The sequence below is a fragment of the Prionailurus bengalensis genome, chromosome C1 (assembly GCF_016509475.1).
Source record: "Prionailurus bengalensis isolate Pbe53 chromosome C1, Fcat_Pben_1.1_paternal_pri, whole genome shotgun sequence".
Lineage (NCBI taxonomy): Eukaryota > Metazoa > Chordata > Mammalia > Carnivora > Felidae > Prionailurus > Prionailurus bengalensis.
This window is the reverse complement of record NC_057345.1, coordinates 99,882,134-99,898,776: the sequence shown is the minus strand read 5'-3', so window position 1 is coordinate 99,898,776 and position 16,643 is coordinate 99,882,134. Positions and strand designations below refer to the sequence as shown.

Below are 16,643 nucleotides of genomic sequence, written 5' to 3'. Positions count from 1 at the left end.
AAGAATGTGGGGAAAGTGTGGTGGTTGTGCATTATGAACGAACAGAAGATTCTGGGGCAAGGGATTTCGGCATTTTTTAGGGCAGCCATCATTCTGAATAGTCAACGGGATGATAATCACGGAAACGGACTGCTTACATGACATCCTAAACAAAAGCAACAGTCCTAAGCACAAGATGTGCCCTCCGCGCCCAAGGGCAGTAAGACCAGTGAAGTCACGGCAACCACGGGACGGTCCTGCCAGTCACTTCCATTTGGGGTGAATAGGGAGGGGCCTGCGCTATCAAAATCTCTATCCCACAGCCTTCCACCTTCCCCACTGCAAGAATGAAATCACCTTTCCATTATTAACACTTAGGAGTATCATGCTCAGGCCTTTGCATTCTGAGCAGAAGAGTCCGAGTTAGAATCCGCACTCTACCACTCACTACGGAACCCGGGGGTCGGTCACTGACTCTTGCTGGAGCTTCAACTTTTTCTTCCACAGCATGGAGAGAATAGCGCCAACCTCCATTTCTGGGAGAACCGAATGCTAACTTAAACAAAACACCTAAATGCTAAGTGGCTTTTGTTATTATGCTCAAATTCTTAGATTTGTGGGGCGCCTGGGTGGCGCAGTCAGTTAAGCGTCCGACTTCAGCCAGGTCACGATCTTGCGGTCCGGGAGTTCGAGCCCCGCGTCAGGCTCTGGGCTAATGGCTCAGAGCCTGGAGCCAGTTTCCAATTCTGTGTCTCCCTCTCTCTCTGCCCCTCCCCCGTTCATGCTCTGTCTCTCTCTGTCCCAAAAATAAATAAACGTTGAAAAAAAAAAAAAATTCTTAGATTTGCAAAGAAGTCATTAAATATCGAATTTAAGTTCTTTCAGGGCTTACATCAGAACACGGACCTTTCCATCTTCTAATCAAAAGCCATCCTAAGAATCCTTGAAATTTATTTAAAAAAAAAAAAAAAGTTCTTACCCCCAATCTACAGCCTGAAAATAAACCCCCCAAAAGAAAGTCACTGGAAATGTTTTGACATAAGCAGCGTGTAGGAAAAGCATGTGCGTTAGCACACAATTCACAGGATCCACCCACGCCTCCGGAAAACTGGAACAATTTTTAGAGAAAATGTTGATTCTATAGTTTAAATTTAGATTGTTCCACACACCCCTCCCCCCACTCCATTTAACATGCTTGAGCTTATCTGCACAAAGCCTGAACCTGGTGCTCCAGAGCTCAGTCTGTGGAGAAGGGGCGCCCCCCCCCCCACCCCCTGCTCAGACACCCCAACCCCACACATTGCCTCCCACCAACCACCCCCCCTAACAAGGGCAGGGGAAGGAGATATTAGCATTTTTCTTCAAACAGATGCGGGGTGGTGCTGTTAACTATTATTCTGTGGCTCTCCCTTACTCAGTTCTCACTCTACCAGCCACTGAAGAATTGAGTGGGGACTGGTGTCCGGATCAACATTTTACTGGGCTAAAAATCAAATTAATAAAAAAAAAAAAAAAAAAAAAAAAAAAAAAAAAATCAAAGGGGGAATAGGTGTAGTTCAGTCGCAGCTAAGACGGTGGCGACTAAATACAACGTTCACTTGAATTTGAAAACACCCTCTTCTCAAGGCTCTAAAGCCAAGTCCTGCCCCAAATGGGCTGGTGTCGCCCACAAGCAAGGACGTTTACGTTATTCACGTGGTTCAACTCCCGGTGGTCACTTCTGCAGTGTTCCTTGACTAACTTCTTCTTCCAACAGAGTGGAGTTCTTTTGTTTCTATCTTATCTGTGAAGAATGAAGCAGGTCTAAAGATAGTCAACATTCTTGAAATTCTCTCCACTGTGGAGCAACCACATTTGTAAGTGCCTCTTTGCACAGGGCCCCTGGTGCCAGGGTTAAAATGGAAAATAATCACACACACTGAAAGCAAATAAAACAAAAAGAAGGACAGGGCCACCACCAGGCAAGAACCACAGTCTGCAGTGGGATTTCTTTCACATATTTCATGGGAAAGCTCAACACTTAAAAATCATTTTGAAGGCACTGACTAGGGAATCTCTAAAAGGCTATGTGGCCGGTTTGTAGCACTGATTTTTAAAATATACTTCACAAATTCTCTTTTACGCAAGGGAATATCATTAAAATAAGTTTAATTTCAGAATATGAAAACCAGCCCCCACCTCCCACTCCTCCAACCCCACTGGGATGTCCATGGAATACTGGCATTTCTGCAGGATCTTGACTTTTTTTTTTCCCCATTTGAGGTGTTAAAAAATAAAATTGTGTAACTTTAAGAATAACAAATAAATATATAAAAATCAGAGTTAAAATCCCTCTGCCTTACCACCTATATGCTTTCGCCTCAGACTTTCAACATTTTCCATTCCCAAAGAGGGAGAGACTGATTGGAGAGCAAGGCCCCAGACAGATACCCAAGCTGTGTCCCTATTTACAAAGTATGTTGCCTCCAGCCTCGCAATTATCAATGGTTAAGTGAGCCGGGAGTTTCATTTCCTACTAGCCACCCCCTCCCCTTCCTCACCAATTCATGCTACACAGGGCGTAGTTTTAAATGAGGATAGTTGTGAAAAGAGACATGGGAAGTATCATTATGTGAAATTTCTCTTCCTTCGCGATTTTAAGTACAGCCTATTGAAAAGTTTGTCCAGAAGACCAGATGGCTTCGACAGTGTGGTTCTTCCCTACCAATAAAACAATGACTTAATACTAGCTTATTGTGACAGGAACTAAACATTCCTGAAGTCCCCATGGGTCTCAATGACCACAGATTCAAAGCAGAAAAAAAATCTGTGTGCGTAGGCGCGTGTACATGTGTGTCTGAGGGCGAGGAGTGCAGGGTGGGATAGGGGAACAATGCTAAAAATGGGGGAGACGGGGGCATCTGGGTGGCTCCATCCATTAAGCGTCCAACTTCGGCTCAGGTCATGATCTCACAGTTCGTGGGTTCGAGCCCCGCGTCTGGCTCTGTGCTGACAGCTCAGAGCCTGGAGCCTGCTTCGGATTCTGTGTCTCCCTCTCTCTATGTCCTTCCCCAGCTCATGCTCTCTCTCTCTCTCAAAAATAAGTATTAAAAAAAAAAAGTTTTTAAAAAGGGAAGACTGACTGTAAAAACCCCCAAAGGAACTTTATAAAGGGATATAAATTTAAAAAAAGGGGGGGGGGGGAGACAGCATTTTCTTTACTTTTTAAAACCATTTGGGGAAAACATAGGCTATGGCAAGGGAGAGAGAATGAGAAACGTGGTTTCCCCAGTCAGTTGACTCTAGGAACCTGCCCACACTTACTTCCTACTTCTTCAATTACAAAACTCCAATGACACTGCCCACCTCCTGCCCCCAGCACACTCCCCGTGATGGATGGAGCCCCTCAGGCACCCCCATGAGGCCTCTGAAGGAAGTCGGAGGGAAGCTCAAGTTACCAGGGCCACTGGTAAAACTGATGAAGTGAGTTAGGTTCTGGTCTGTGCTTTTTTTTTTTTTTTTTTCCATTCTAATTTAGGAAGTGGGACGTTACCACGAGGACAGGGGCTTGCCCAGGGTGACACAGCTTCACATGTGTCATTACTTCATCCTGTGCTTCCCAGGAGCTCCATCCGCTCAAAGATGCCCTAGGTGTTTTGCTACCGTGGGGTCCGCGCAGAGGGCAAAAGCGCACAGGAGGTGGGGAGAGAAAACGCTTCACAGGACAAACCAAGGTTAGCATGAGTAGTAATCAGGTTCACTCACTTAAAACCACGTACCCCCCCACCCCCACCCCCCGACCCCGGCCTGCACCTTCCTCTCCTTCAGTAAAATCCACAGGGCGGACAGGACAGGGAAAATCATCCTCAGGTTCACAAAGGCACACACGAAAAGGTGCAAGGACGTGTAGGAGAGAAGCTTCCATGGCAGAGTTAAGTCACTTGAGGCCTGTGCACACCACAGCTGTGCCCGGGGCCTCCACGCTCCACACCGTCTCCCCGGCTCAGGCCAGGCTTCGGAGGCTCTCCCCAGCCAGGCGTTCCAGACGCGCTGGCCAGCCCACCTGTCCCCACCGCAGCAACAGATGGCCCTGTGGCCAGCAAAGAGCTCCGAGTTCTTAAGATTGCTGGACGTGCCCCCCGAGAGGCCTCTGGGGAAGCTCCGGTGTCCGTGCCCTTCAGACGGGAATGCCGACGTCCTTCCAGGAGGCCCCCGGGCCTCCTCACTCTGCTGCGTGCCAGCTGCGGGGACCCTGGACAGTCAGCCTCGGTGGCCTCATCCCCACAATGGGAATACCACTTGGCGTGACTCCTGACGGGTCTAGAGAAGGCGTTTCTGATCGTCTGACTCACCAAGGGGCTCCCGTCAAGTCTGAAAACAAAACACCTAAAAGCTGCACCGTTTCTGAAAACCCACTCCCACACACAAAGGCCTTGGGCTCCGAAGAGGGGCCAGGAGGAGGGCTCCGTCGTCCTCTGCGTGGAAAAAAGGGGGCCGGGAAGGCGCCCTCCCGTCTTTCTGGGGCCGTGTACTATTACATCAGTATCAGACACAACCGTGTATGTAAAGGTACTTGGCAAGGCACTGCACTAAGGTTACTATTATAACTGGGTTCTAATTAACATATAAATTACTGACATTCCTCACTGTAACTCCTCTTAATCTTAAAAAACAACTCATTTGGGGTATTATTTCAACTCATTAATTAAAACTTTTTTTTTTTGAGAGCAAGCGAGCACACGAGTGGGGGAAAGGGACATAGGGAGAGAGAATCTTTTTTTTTTTGAGTTTATTTTGAGAGACAGAGAGGGAGATTGGGGGAGGGGCAGAGAGAGGGGGGGAGAGAGAATCCCAACAAGCTCTGCACGGTCAGCGTGGAGCCTGGTGTGGGGCTCAAACTCATGAACCTGTGACATCATGACCTGAGCCGAGATCAAGAGTCTGACGCTTAACTGCCTGAGCCACCCAGGTCCCTCTCATCCATTAAAACTGAAAGAAAATAGAAGAAATGATCAAGCCCAGTTCATTTCGCCTCCAGTTGCTCCTTAAGTAGTTTGGTTTACGTGCAAGGAATTTTCTACCCCGGGATCGAGGGCTCGGAGACGGCTGGGGTTGAGGGAGGACACGCGCCGCCTGAGTACTGCAGCTGTTCTGTGGCCCAGAGCAGCATTTCGGGCGGTGAAGGAATAGCTTTTTTTCTCCTGTAGAGGAGGGGACCCAAGGGACCACCATGGCTTCGTATTCCTTCTCACTCACCTGGACGTACAGCAGGCTGGAGAATGTCCTGTAGCGAAGCCACAGCAATGGGTCCCTTTGGGAGGCCAGCTCACTACCTCCAAACTTGGGCCACGGCCCATCAGCCATCGGGGGGCAAAAAAACCATCTCCAGCTCTAGCCGGGTTCCCTCAGCCCAAAAGGAACTAGGCTCAACCTTCCTCCCCAACCTGCTGGTAAGTAAATTCTTAAGGAGCCTGCCAGCCCACCCTCCCGCAAGGGCTGAGAATCAGATTCCAAACTGTCTTAAGGATCAATATATTCTCTTTTATGTATTAAGAGATTTACTGTCTCTTTTAAAATATGCCCTGCTTTTCCAGTTACCAATTAGTAACGAAAACAAAACAAAACCCCCAACACCGGAACCTGTTTTTTCATGGGGGTTAACCCTACCTCTACCATTAGGCACCCGGGTTACCAAGAGTTAAAACTTTCTGCCTGTTCCCTCCATTGGCTGCCCTCCTCACCCCTCTTCTCATTTTATCAGACCCCTCTTTGGCTAGTGCTACTCAAAAGATGTGGTCAGGTGGAGAGAAGGATTAGTAACTGGCACCAGCACCACGAGGGGCTGAATAAATTCTGAGTCCTCACCACTCCTCGGTTGGTCCCCTGAAGCATAGGATACGGAGTTAAAAGGGCTGGCAGGCGGCACAAGGGCCGAGAGACAGGGCACCTGAACTGAAACAATGAAACAAATATGGCCCCAGGGAAGCATCCTGTGGAAGAAGAAAGAAAAACACAAGAGGATATATTCACCCCAAAGTGCAGGGGAGCCCTCGCCAGGACGACGGACTGGAAAGATAAATCAGACACGAAGACCCACCGATCCCCACAACCTGACACTCTTCTTCACCCTCTGGCCCCCAAACAACACAAACCCCAAGGACAAAGCACAAGCCACCAAGAGCCGACTTTTCTCAGATCGCCAACAGAAACCACCTCACAGCTGTTACTAAGTAGAGGGTGAACAAAACCAGACACAGAGATAATTAATGTTCAGATACCATTCATCGTAGAGTCGCAAAGGAACCAAGGAATGAGGTGTACGGGCCCAAATTCCCGTGGCTCAGGATGCAAAGGAAACCAGAGAGGAAAACTGCTCTAGTCTGACAGGATTTGCTACCCAAACATCAGTCAAATAAATGTGAAGAACTTCTTGTGGATTCCTGACAACACATTTCCAGCACAACTAATGAGGTGAGTCATATGCAAAGAACAGTCTCTCTGAGATTCAAGCCAAAGAATCCACTTCCTCTCATACACTCAATTCATAGCAACGTGAGAAAGTTCAAACCTGACTTGGTTACGTCTCCTTTTCCAAAAATATAGAAACGAAGGAGAGTTTAAAAAAATAGCCAGTGGACTTTCACATTCTCTTCACTTCGCGTGATCAGTTAGCTACTGGGCATGTGTTTGCAGAGCAACTCAGAACTGGACAGCTCTGGCAGGGCTGGGGAACATTCTGCCCAGCGCCGTGCTGTCCAAACGCAGCCACTCTGATTACTGGGAGCCCATCTGATCTGACACTCATGTTTCTTCTTCTGGCCTGCTGGCTGGCAGAGAGCCCCGGGCAGCAAGAAGGCACGGCGGTACAAACGTTCACCCTCCTCCCGTCACAGATGGCTGAAAAGCACGCTGCCCCCCCCACCCCCTTTTGCAACTTTTACAAAGACTCAAAAGATGCAAAGTCCCTTGCTTGAAAAGTGAAAGTAGTCAAAGACTCTAAGATGTTATTAAATAGGTCAACAATGTCAACAGATTCTTTCACTGGGCTTTCCTTTGGAGGGTCATTAATGGTATTTCCTATGATTTTCAATCCTTAATATGTTTTCCAGGTGAAAGAAAAATCCTTCTCCGGTTTTGAAGGGCTTAAGACTAACGGGTGAACAGGAAACCTACAGTTAATGAAGATCTGATCTTCCCTCAGTGCCCAGCACTTGGTGAGCCCCACGAAAGCGGTGATGTTTACTTGCACTGACCTCACGCTGGCTGGACAGAACGGAGATGACTTTGCTTGGTCCTCAGGGCGAGTAGGTCCACCTAAGGGCCAGTCAAGAACCTGAAGCTTCAGGGACTTAAAAACATTTTTTTTTTTTTTTACACCTTTTTGTTTTTAAATCAACAAACTAATTTTACTTACTTTCACATACACGATCCTTCTAAATAGAGCCTTTTTCTCATTCTGAAGTTTGGTTGTATTTAAGAGAACAGAGCCTGCCTTGAACAGAAAGCCACTTAACTGTTAATTTGTTGCTACAATCATCCCGAACCAACAGCTCCGAGGGGTTCTGGGATGGAACATGTTTGAGTACCCAGTCCATTGTGCTTTGTAATTTTGAATTCACTTTTTATTTTCAAATGCGATTTGGCAATAACGTTTCCAGAGGTCTGTACGTTTTCAGTTTCAGCCCCCACCTGGATGAACAGGTACTAGATTTTGAAAAATCCTCCTTCGGGGAGGGGAATTAGGGCGGGAGGGATACAGGGGTTAGCCTATTCTCAGCGTTCTCCGATTTATGATGCAGACCTCCCCCTTTCCTACCCTCCCACCCAAAGGTGAGTCACTAGAGTGTTACAAACTTACTGGCAAAGAACACTACAAATTAGCAACCAGTTAAGTTACCAAAAGAGGATACACCCTCAGAACGGTACAGAAAGAACCCCAAGGGGGGAGCCTGTCATACTCACACACTGAACCGCTTAACAGGCAAAGGGGTGTGATGCAATCCCAGCCCTCTGGTCTGGCCCTGGTGCTGGTCACCAGTTCCTCCCGTAAGGGCTCCGCTTGCTCCTGGCCAGGCCTGGGCAACTTTCCACCCTGAGGACTCTGCCTCACAATGTTTTCGGTCTAAAGTGCTAGCTTTATAGCAGCCAGAGGCGGTTCAGTCACACTTTCAAGTTGAGCTCCCAGAGAGCAGTTGATAATGTGACCATACAACCAGGATTTCTGCTGACAGGCGTGTTCCCTGTGCAACCTTCACCTGAAGCTTTTTCCCCTTCTCCTCTTGAAATCACCGCCCATAAATAAGGTAGGATTCATTTTCTAGGTAACTAAGTTAATATTCAAACAATGGAGAACTGCACCGCAGGACCTAGGGACATCCCTTGCCCCCACCTTTTGTAAACCTGAGAAAAGACAAGTTTTTGGTGTACCTTTGGTGAACCAAACAGTTGCAGGCGGTAGGCCTGGCTGCCGGTTTAAGCCAAGTCACTGGCAAAAAACACCAACATGAAAAAAAGGACAAAATCCTATCTCATCCAGGAATGATTCAGCAGGAGCAGTTCTTTCATTTGCTTCCCAAAAGCTCAGGGGCTAAGCTTGCAAGGAGAAATAAAATCACCTGAAGTATCATCAAAACCTGGGCCCCCACGGCAGCGGCAGCGGGAAGAGGAAGGGAAGAAATTAACAATGACCTTAAAAATTAGCTGCCAGCACAGGCTTCTTGGTTAACCAATTATCAGCAAGGTTTTTTTTGTCACCACTCCACCCACATTTTAATCCCCATGTGGAAAAATCCCAACATTTCAGCAGAAAATATCCTTCTGAGCATTTGGACTATCACAATAAGTCACTGGGGACTAAAGGGGGAAAGGCTATCCCAGGAGAATCACCACCAACCAACACACACGTCTCCCCCCCACCCCCCTTAATGTTCAATTAATTTATCAGAGCACCCAAAACACTAACTACGACCCGGGCACATAAGCGGCGTATCATCCCGTGGACCAGCTGTAATTCGATTTGGCGTCTACCGGCTGCTGGTGTTTTCTTAGGATCCGTAAGACATCTTGGGTGAACCCCCACAACCCAGATGTGTGATCTTCACCACTGCGGTGCATGTGTTCGGTTACGAAACACACAGATATGTGGATATACAAACATACAGATATGTGGATACAACTTAGTTACTCAGACATCTCTCTGGTCCATTAATTCAATTATCACAAAGACCCCCGTTTCACAGGAAGAATAATGCTGGAGCTCTGCACATTAACGCAACGTTAAGGAGGGGAGTGTTCAGGCTGGGAAAACCACAGGCTGCTCAGAAATCAGGCAAGTCTGGTGTGTCAGTAACCAACCATTTGACCTTGAGCAAGTCACTTCACCTTCCTAGGCCTCGGGTACACATCCATGATCACTACACCCCCCAAAATCAGTAATGTCTGGCTCAGGAAATTAACTTTTTTCCTTTTTTTTTTTTGCGGGGGGAGAGATAAAGGGGTGAGCTTTACAGGGCTCGTTTATGGGAATGACCTAAGGTTTGACAGAATGCTTGCTACAAGCACAGGCCACTAACCCACTTTTCTGTCATGGGGAACACGGAGGCTGGCACTCAGCTCTTTGCCACATTCTGTGCTTTTAAAAGATACTAGTCGTCCACTCCACTTCTCCACACTCTTTCTACCACGTCCGAGCCCTTCTAATTACCGCCTTCAAAATCCAAAATTAAGAATCCCCAAAGAATGCACCCTGCCTCTACCCCCACCTCTGACTCCACACTGCAGAGCCCTAAAAACCTCCAGAGACCTACCAGACGCCCGCACTGTGCAAACCCGGCAGATAATGGAGAGGCTTCTCTCCTACCCGTGTTCTCACGACCTGGTCATTTTAACCCATGAACTGATAACTTTGGGCTGTTATCTGGTATAAACTTTTCTCACTTGACTTTAGCCCCGTTAGGGTCTGGGGCTCAGTCTTCTGCTGCGGCTCCGGGTTATCACGGCTACCGGTTACAGAAACACAGAAACGAGCTGTGGCTCTCTCTGGGGTTCCCAGAGCTTCCAGCATTCTCCTCTCCTGCCCCGGAGACCCCTGGTTCCTTCGGGAATGCCTTGGCGCTCCTACCCCCGCGTCCTGCCCACCCACCCCCCCCCCCCCGCCTGCAGTCCTTTTTCGAGTTGATTGTACCCAGAGGCCCTAGTGTGCCAGCCTGTCCCCCCAGCAGACTCACCCCCCAAGAAAACTCTACTCGTCCCTCCCCACCAAGGAAATGACCACTCCAGCCGCCCCAGGGCGCATCTAGTGTTTATGGAAGGCGTCCCATTAAAGCTCGCAAAAGTATACCTTAAAGGCCATCTTAGGGCGGCGAAGACACACCCTTTCTGGCACTAGCCAGCTCGACCGGCTCCGCAGTGAGGGGAAGCCAGTTTTTTTTTGGGGGGGGGGGAGGGGGGAAGGGGGAGGGCGGCCGCCAGTGCGGGAAACGGGCTAAGCCCCAGCGCCGTCGGGACCCGGCGCCTCGTCCCCCAGCGCAGCCCCCGCGTCGGAAGCCCCAGCCGGCGCCCGGGCCGGGGCCGCGGTGGGAAGGCAGCCCGGGAGGGGCCCGGGCAGCGCGCCCCAAGGGAAGGGGAGGAGCACGCCTTTCCTCTGGGCACGGAGGGCGGAAGGAAAAGGGAAGGCAAGAGATGGGAGGTGAGGGCGGGCGGAGGGAGGGAGGGAGGGGAGCCGGCTTCGGGGATGCCGCGGCGGCCAGCGCCTTCCCGGGGCCGCCCCGCGGCGTCCGCTCTCCTCCTCCCGGCCCCGCGGCTCCCGAGCGCCGCCTCCAGGAGCCCCGGGCCCGCGGCGCGCTGGGACTCGGGGGTCGGCGGCCCGCCCCGCGCTGCCGCCCGCCGTCCCCTGGCGCCCCCTCCCCCCACCCGCCGGGCCCCCAGGGCTGCGCTCCCTCCATTTCCAAAGTGCGTCGTCTTTTAAGCCTGGCCGCCCTGCCTGCCTGCCCGTCCACGCCGCGCCGCGCCGCTTCCTCCTCCGCCGCTTCCCGCTGGCTGCGGTCGCCCTCCTGACTTCCTCCTCCTCCTTCCTCCCTCCCGGCGCCCCGCGCCCCTCCCCGGGCTCGCCGCACACTCACCCCTTTCCCCATGGTGGCGGAGGTCTGTGCGCGGCGCCGGGTCCTGTCGCTCGAGAATCAGAGAGGAAAGAAGAGAGCAGCTCCCGGCCGAGCTAGCGCGGCCGGGGGAGCGGAGAGGAGGGAGCTAGGGCTGCCGCGGGGCGGGAGGGAGGGAGACCGGCCGGGCGGCTCGGGCCGATGCCGCCGCTGGGGCTGCTACCGCTGCTGCTGCCACGTGTCCGCCTCCTCCCGCCGCTGCTCCGCGCCCCAGACCCAGCCGCAGCTCGAGCCCGCGCCTCCTCCTCACTTCCTAAAATATGCAACCTGCGTGCTTGCCCCGCCCACGCCGCGGCACGTCACCGTTACCGGAGCAACCTGACACCGGCCGCGGGCCTGGCTCCGCCTCCGCCCCAAACCCCGCCCCCGGGCCGGGGCCGCGCCGGCTGCGGCCAGTCGGGGCTCCCGGCAGGAGGGCGCCGGGGCCTGGGGCGCGCGTGCCCACGTCCCGGGAGGCCGCGGCCGCGCCACTGCGGGGCGCGCCGGCTTCCCGGGCCGCTGGGACTCGGCGGCTTTGCAGCTCTCGCGCCCCTCCTCCCGCCGCCCAGCGTGACCGGCCTGCTTTGTAGGACAAGCGAGGTCCGCAGTGGGTGCGGGCACGCTTTCGGAACTGGGCTCCCGGAATCTCTGCGGACTGGGGACAGAAACCTCGCGCGGAGGGGCCTTTCCAGCGTTATCAGGGCGCTCCTCCGGGACCGAGGGCGCTCCGGGGTAGGGGTGGGGGGTCGGGTGTGATGGTAGCCCGCGCCTGCCTGAGGGACTCCGCCTCTCTGGGCAGTCCGAGCCCAGCGCCCACCTGCGGATCGCCTCCCCAGTCTCTCGGTGCCCCCCCCAAATGCCTCCTGTGGTCCGGGATCCGCGTGATCTACTTCCCCCTCGGCCCCAGGAGGAATGGGTCTGAGCTGGTCTTGCAGAAGGCCCGAGCACTCTCCCCCTGCTTTTCTTCATGACCCCAGTGACCACCCAAAGGGCGTCCAGTGAATTTATTTAAGCTGCTGTGTGAAAGAAACCTGCTTGCCCGGTTTGGGGATTCGGTTTTTAGGGAAGGAACACAAGCCTAAAGCAATGCCTGTCTTTAGCAAAAGGCTCTGACTCGGTGGGGAGATGTTTGAGGGCCCCCCCACCTGGTACCACAGCGCCTTTGCCAGGGCAACCTTGGCTGTTCTGAGGGACTCTGGGCCTGGCGTATGATGATAAGCCCTGGGACACCCCCCCCCCCCCCCAAGCCCTGGCCTGGCTGCGTTGTGGGACTTCCCTCCTGTTACAGCTTCTGCTTCTTAGCAGAGGCTGCTGTGGTTGAAGTTCTCCAACCTATAGAAAGCAGAGTATTATTACTAACAAGGGTTTCAGGAAGTCAGAGAGACTATAGGAAAGCACAAGTTTCGCAGGAGCAAGTCAGTATGCGTCTGGGAATGCCTACAAGAAACAAGGAAAATATTAACTTCCTAACCAAGTTAAAGTTGGCCCTGTGGACTCTAAGTATTAATTTAACATGAACGGATAAAGATAAGAAGCTTGAAAGAAATAGGGAAGGAAGGAAGGAAGGAAGGAGAAAAGGAAAAATGAAAATTGTATTATCAGAACTTTAGGGTAATTTCTATTACTTCTTAAAAGATACTGTTTCTTACAGGAGTCTCTTCCTCTCACTGAAGAAGGCTTTGTTAAGGGCTGGTGCCTCCTCCAGGGATCTCCAGGCTTGGTTACATCCCCCCATGAAGAGCAGAGGAATTCAAATTCGTGACTGCTAGGGAAAGAGCCCTCAAGTCCAGAACAGGATTCTGGCCATTCAAAACCAGTTATCAGGGCTCTGTCTCCAGGACTCTAGAAAGAGGTTCATGGAGAAGCCCTTATAGCCCCTGTTACTGTTAACCCCTAGAAGGCCTCTGCTTGCTAAAGATCTCTTAGCTTGTTTAAGATTAATCATCCCCTGGGCCCTAGTCTGAATGGGAAAAGTGCAGCAAGAAAAACAACAAAATGTAGAAAGGATAAGGCTGAATGATGTAGATGTTTCCTGCCAGCTGATGTCCTTTTTCTCCCTTCTTAAGTAAAACTACCTCTTTTTTTTTTTTCTTCATTCAAGAATATAACTGTGATAGATCAAGGCATTTCCCTTTGTCTCTAGAGCTGTTTATTTGGCTTCTGGAAGATTGCTGAAGGTCCTTCCTGGAAGACCTCAAAGTTCTAGCTATATTCCAGAGTGGGGAAAAGGCATAAAACTGTAAGAAGTGTCAACTAAGATCTGTACATTGCCTGGCCTTCACAAAACTGCTTTTTAGTGTTTATTTATTTTTGAGAGAGAGAAACGGAGTGCAAGCAGGGGAGGGGCAGAGAGAGAGAGAGGGAGACACAGAACCCAAAGCAGGCTCCAGGCTCTGAGCTGTCAGCACAGAGCCTGAAGCGGGGCTCGAACTCACCACCTTTTGAGATCTTGACCTGAGCTGAAGTCAGAGGCTTGACCGACTGAGCCACCCAGGCACCCTGCCATCCTCCTACTTCTGAAGTTTGGTATCTGAGCACCAAGGAAGTTGGGGTGGGGGGGGGGAGACCAATCGCTTCCAACATTGCTGTCCTCACACTTCCTACACACCTCTCCTCTTATAACCAAGAAGACCTCGACTGGAGCCTTTCCCCACCGAGCCCCACTTTTCATCAGTCTGCTGTGCAACCTCTAAGGCAGAGAACCTTTCTTTTGTAGAAACACCCTAAATAGATCAACACACACACCCCCACCCTCGTTCTGATCCACCTGACCACCTCCAGAGGCAAATCCCAATCCATTTTCAAGGTTTTTGATAATGTCATTTGCCATTGCAGTCTTATCGAAAGAAACATAATTCAACAAAAAATTTCAGAATATCAGAAAGGGCTTCACTCTGGGTCCTCTAAGGTTGATGCTTTCTCTAAACAGTACCCCCAAGTGATATGGTCTAGGCACTTCTGGGCAGTCTTTAGGGGTGTTTTTAGGAGTAAAGGTTATTGCCAGGAGTGAATGGCTAATTTTAAGAGGTGAAGGTGAAAAGTATGGTCAAGAAGCAAGAGTTGCAAACGTCTTCTGGGAAAGAGTAGTAGAAGAAATACCCACCTGGTTGTCATATGGAGCTCTGGACAGGTCCATGGAATCAAGACAGAGGGACAGCGTGGCAGCACTGAGGTGCAGGCGTCTCAGATATGAGAGAGGCACTTTATTATTTTTAAAATTTTAAAAAATATTTCTTTATTTTTGACAGAGAGAGAGAGAGAGAGAGAGAGAGAGACAGAGCATGAGGCAGGGAAGGGCAGAGAGAGAGAGAAGGAGACACAGAACCCAAAGCAGGCTCCAGGCTCTGAGCTGTCAGCACAGAGCCTGATGTGGGGCTCGAACCCACAGACCACGAGATCATGACCTGAGCCGAAGTCGGACGCTCAACCGACTGAGCCACCCAGGCGCCCCTTGAGAGAGGCACTTTAAAATATAGATGACCAAAGGAGAAAAAAGTCCTTTTCTTGGGAAAGCCTTCTTTCTTCCTCTCGGGAGAGGCTTCTGAATAGAACTTTCGAGATGGAACACTGCCTTCATTTTTTTAATGAAGGCCCCAAGGCCCAGGGAGTAATTGACACTGGATGGTCCCAGGAGAGTGGCTGAGTTTTGTGTACCTCTTCCAACTCCTAGAGCAGTGCCGGGGAGAAGCAATACTTCCAGAAGAGATAGCTGGGCAAGTTCTGCCTCTCTATTCTACCTGCCTCTCATCCTATCAGCTCTTTTTAAGCCCCTAGCTTGGGTCACAATGAAACTGATTGGCCCTGGAGACTCAGCATTCGTAGACCCAAGGCTGCCAAGAGTGGATGGCCTCGAGGAGGATCTGACACAACCAGGGAGGCTTGGCCCAGCCATTGTGAATCGAGTCAGCAGATGTATGAAAAATATGATGCAAGTGAGTACTTTGAGCCAAGAGTGCTAGCACTTTGAACAAGCACTTGCTGAAAAGTCCTTTTGGCCCAGCTCGCGTGCGAGTCGGTGTGGAAACAATTGTAAGCATGCATCTTTATCTTTCATTGTATCCTAGGTCCCCCAGAAAGCCATTTAGTTACCACTGTCACTGCATTAAAGCCAGCTCTTCTCACCGTCCAAAGTTCCTCTGAGACCGTGTCTATCCCACCATTGCAGATCTCTTTTCTCCTGTCCAGCAGCAGACAGATTATCTCCCAGCACGGCGCTGGGCACACCACTGATATCCGAAATCTGTCAGTGAAATAAATCTGCCCACTGCACGCCCCCCCCGCCCCCCGCAACTTTTCCTCACAGCCTCCATTTTCTACTCATCTCTTAATTCCCTCTTAGGGCTCCTTAGGACTCTCCTGAACATATTTTCTTCCTTTAATGAGTTTTGAAGCCCTCAAGTTCTGCTTCTGGAAATTCAGAAAACAGCATTTCCTTGGTGCCTGTCCCGGGAACGATTATCACCAAAGAGAGTCAAGCGATCGGTTTCCCCTCAGCATCCCTTTCGTGCAACCGCCACTTAAATCAGTTGTTCTTATTAAGCAGTCCTAGTAGGGAAGACGGTAAGTTGTTTTTCCACTGCTTCTACACAGAAGCCTGACATTCAGAGCCGGGGTTTGCTCTCCTCCTCCAGCATCCACTCCCTGGACGTGTCTATGCCCCTCATTCCAACTGCAGATCTATCGAATGTTAACAGTGTCCTGACATGTGAAACCTCATCATCTGTCTTCTAGAAATCAACGACCACTGGGGCACTGCAAACCAAAATGGCAACAAAGAAAGGATCTAGACCGGAAAATTGTCTATTGCCAGAGTCCCATCTGCGCTCAGCCAGCGGAGACGTGGCTTGGGCAGGCTTACAACCCGGTGTGGGCAAGCCCGCCACAGAGGAGGCAGGAGGAGATAACTGCTGTGTAGCCCTTCTAGTTCTCAGGGGAATAGAGTCATGAGCACTAAGGAAATGAATGCTGCCACTGGGGTGGATAGATTTGCTATTCCTGGCCGCTAAATCTTCCATGGAAAAACAATCGAGAACGTCCCGTGGAAGACGGTCCTACTGAGAACCATCTACACTCTTCCATAGATGCTTTTTTGCATGAAAACTGGGTTTCAGGGACTGTGCAGATTTTCCTTCCAGTGGAGTGAAAAGGAGAGAATACAAAACCATCGAGAAGCCGTTTGGTTCATTTACACAAACTCCCAGAGTTTTTGTAACTCTAGCAGTAGAAAGTAACCCAAAAGTAGGTCAGGGACAAAAATAGTAACCGGCTCAATTCATTTTTAACAGCTTGGCTTTTACTCTAGAGGCTGCCATTTTGGTTGATGGGTGACCTCCGCATATGGACTCCCACAGATAAGCCCCGAAGAAAGGTTTCCTCTCTTTCTTCCCATCTCACGAAGAATCCTCTCCAGCCCCTTCCTCTGGCATGCTACGTTGTTTACGCGTTTAACAAAAGAGAAGGCTAGTTGATGCAAAGAAACAAAACCCAGAATAGCCCTTTATTGGGCATCTACTCTGAGCCTAGCACTGTGCTTAGTGCTGGTGGCTAAAG

General features: G+C 50.7%; 1 protein-coding gene across 2 annotated transcripts in view; it reads right to left on the bottom strand.

Moving 5' to 3' along the window:
- Nucleotides 1-11,410, bottom strand: part of ATP1A1 (ATPase Na+/K+ transporting subunit alpha 1) — a 30,166-nt gene extending 18,756 nt beyond the window's left edge. Inside the window, exon 1 of one of the 2 annotated variants that reach the window (XM_043575937.1) lies at nt 11,079-11,410. In XM_043575937.1, coding sequence (XP_043431872.1) covers nt 11,079-11,090 — 12 coding nt within the window. In that variant the 5' untranslated portion in view covers nt 11,091-11,410. Of the gene's footprint in view, nt 1-10,297; nt 10,554-11,078 lie in introns of those variants that run through there. The other variant, XM_043575938.1, reaches the window with a different exon arrangement.
- Nucleotides 11,411-16,643: the final 5,233 nt, after the last annotated feature.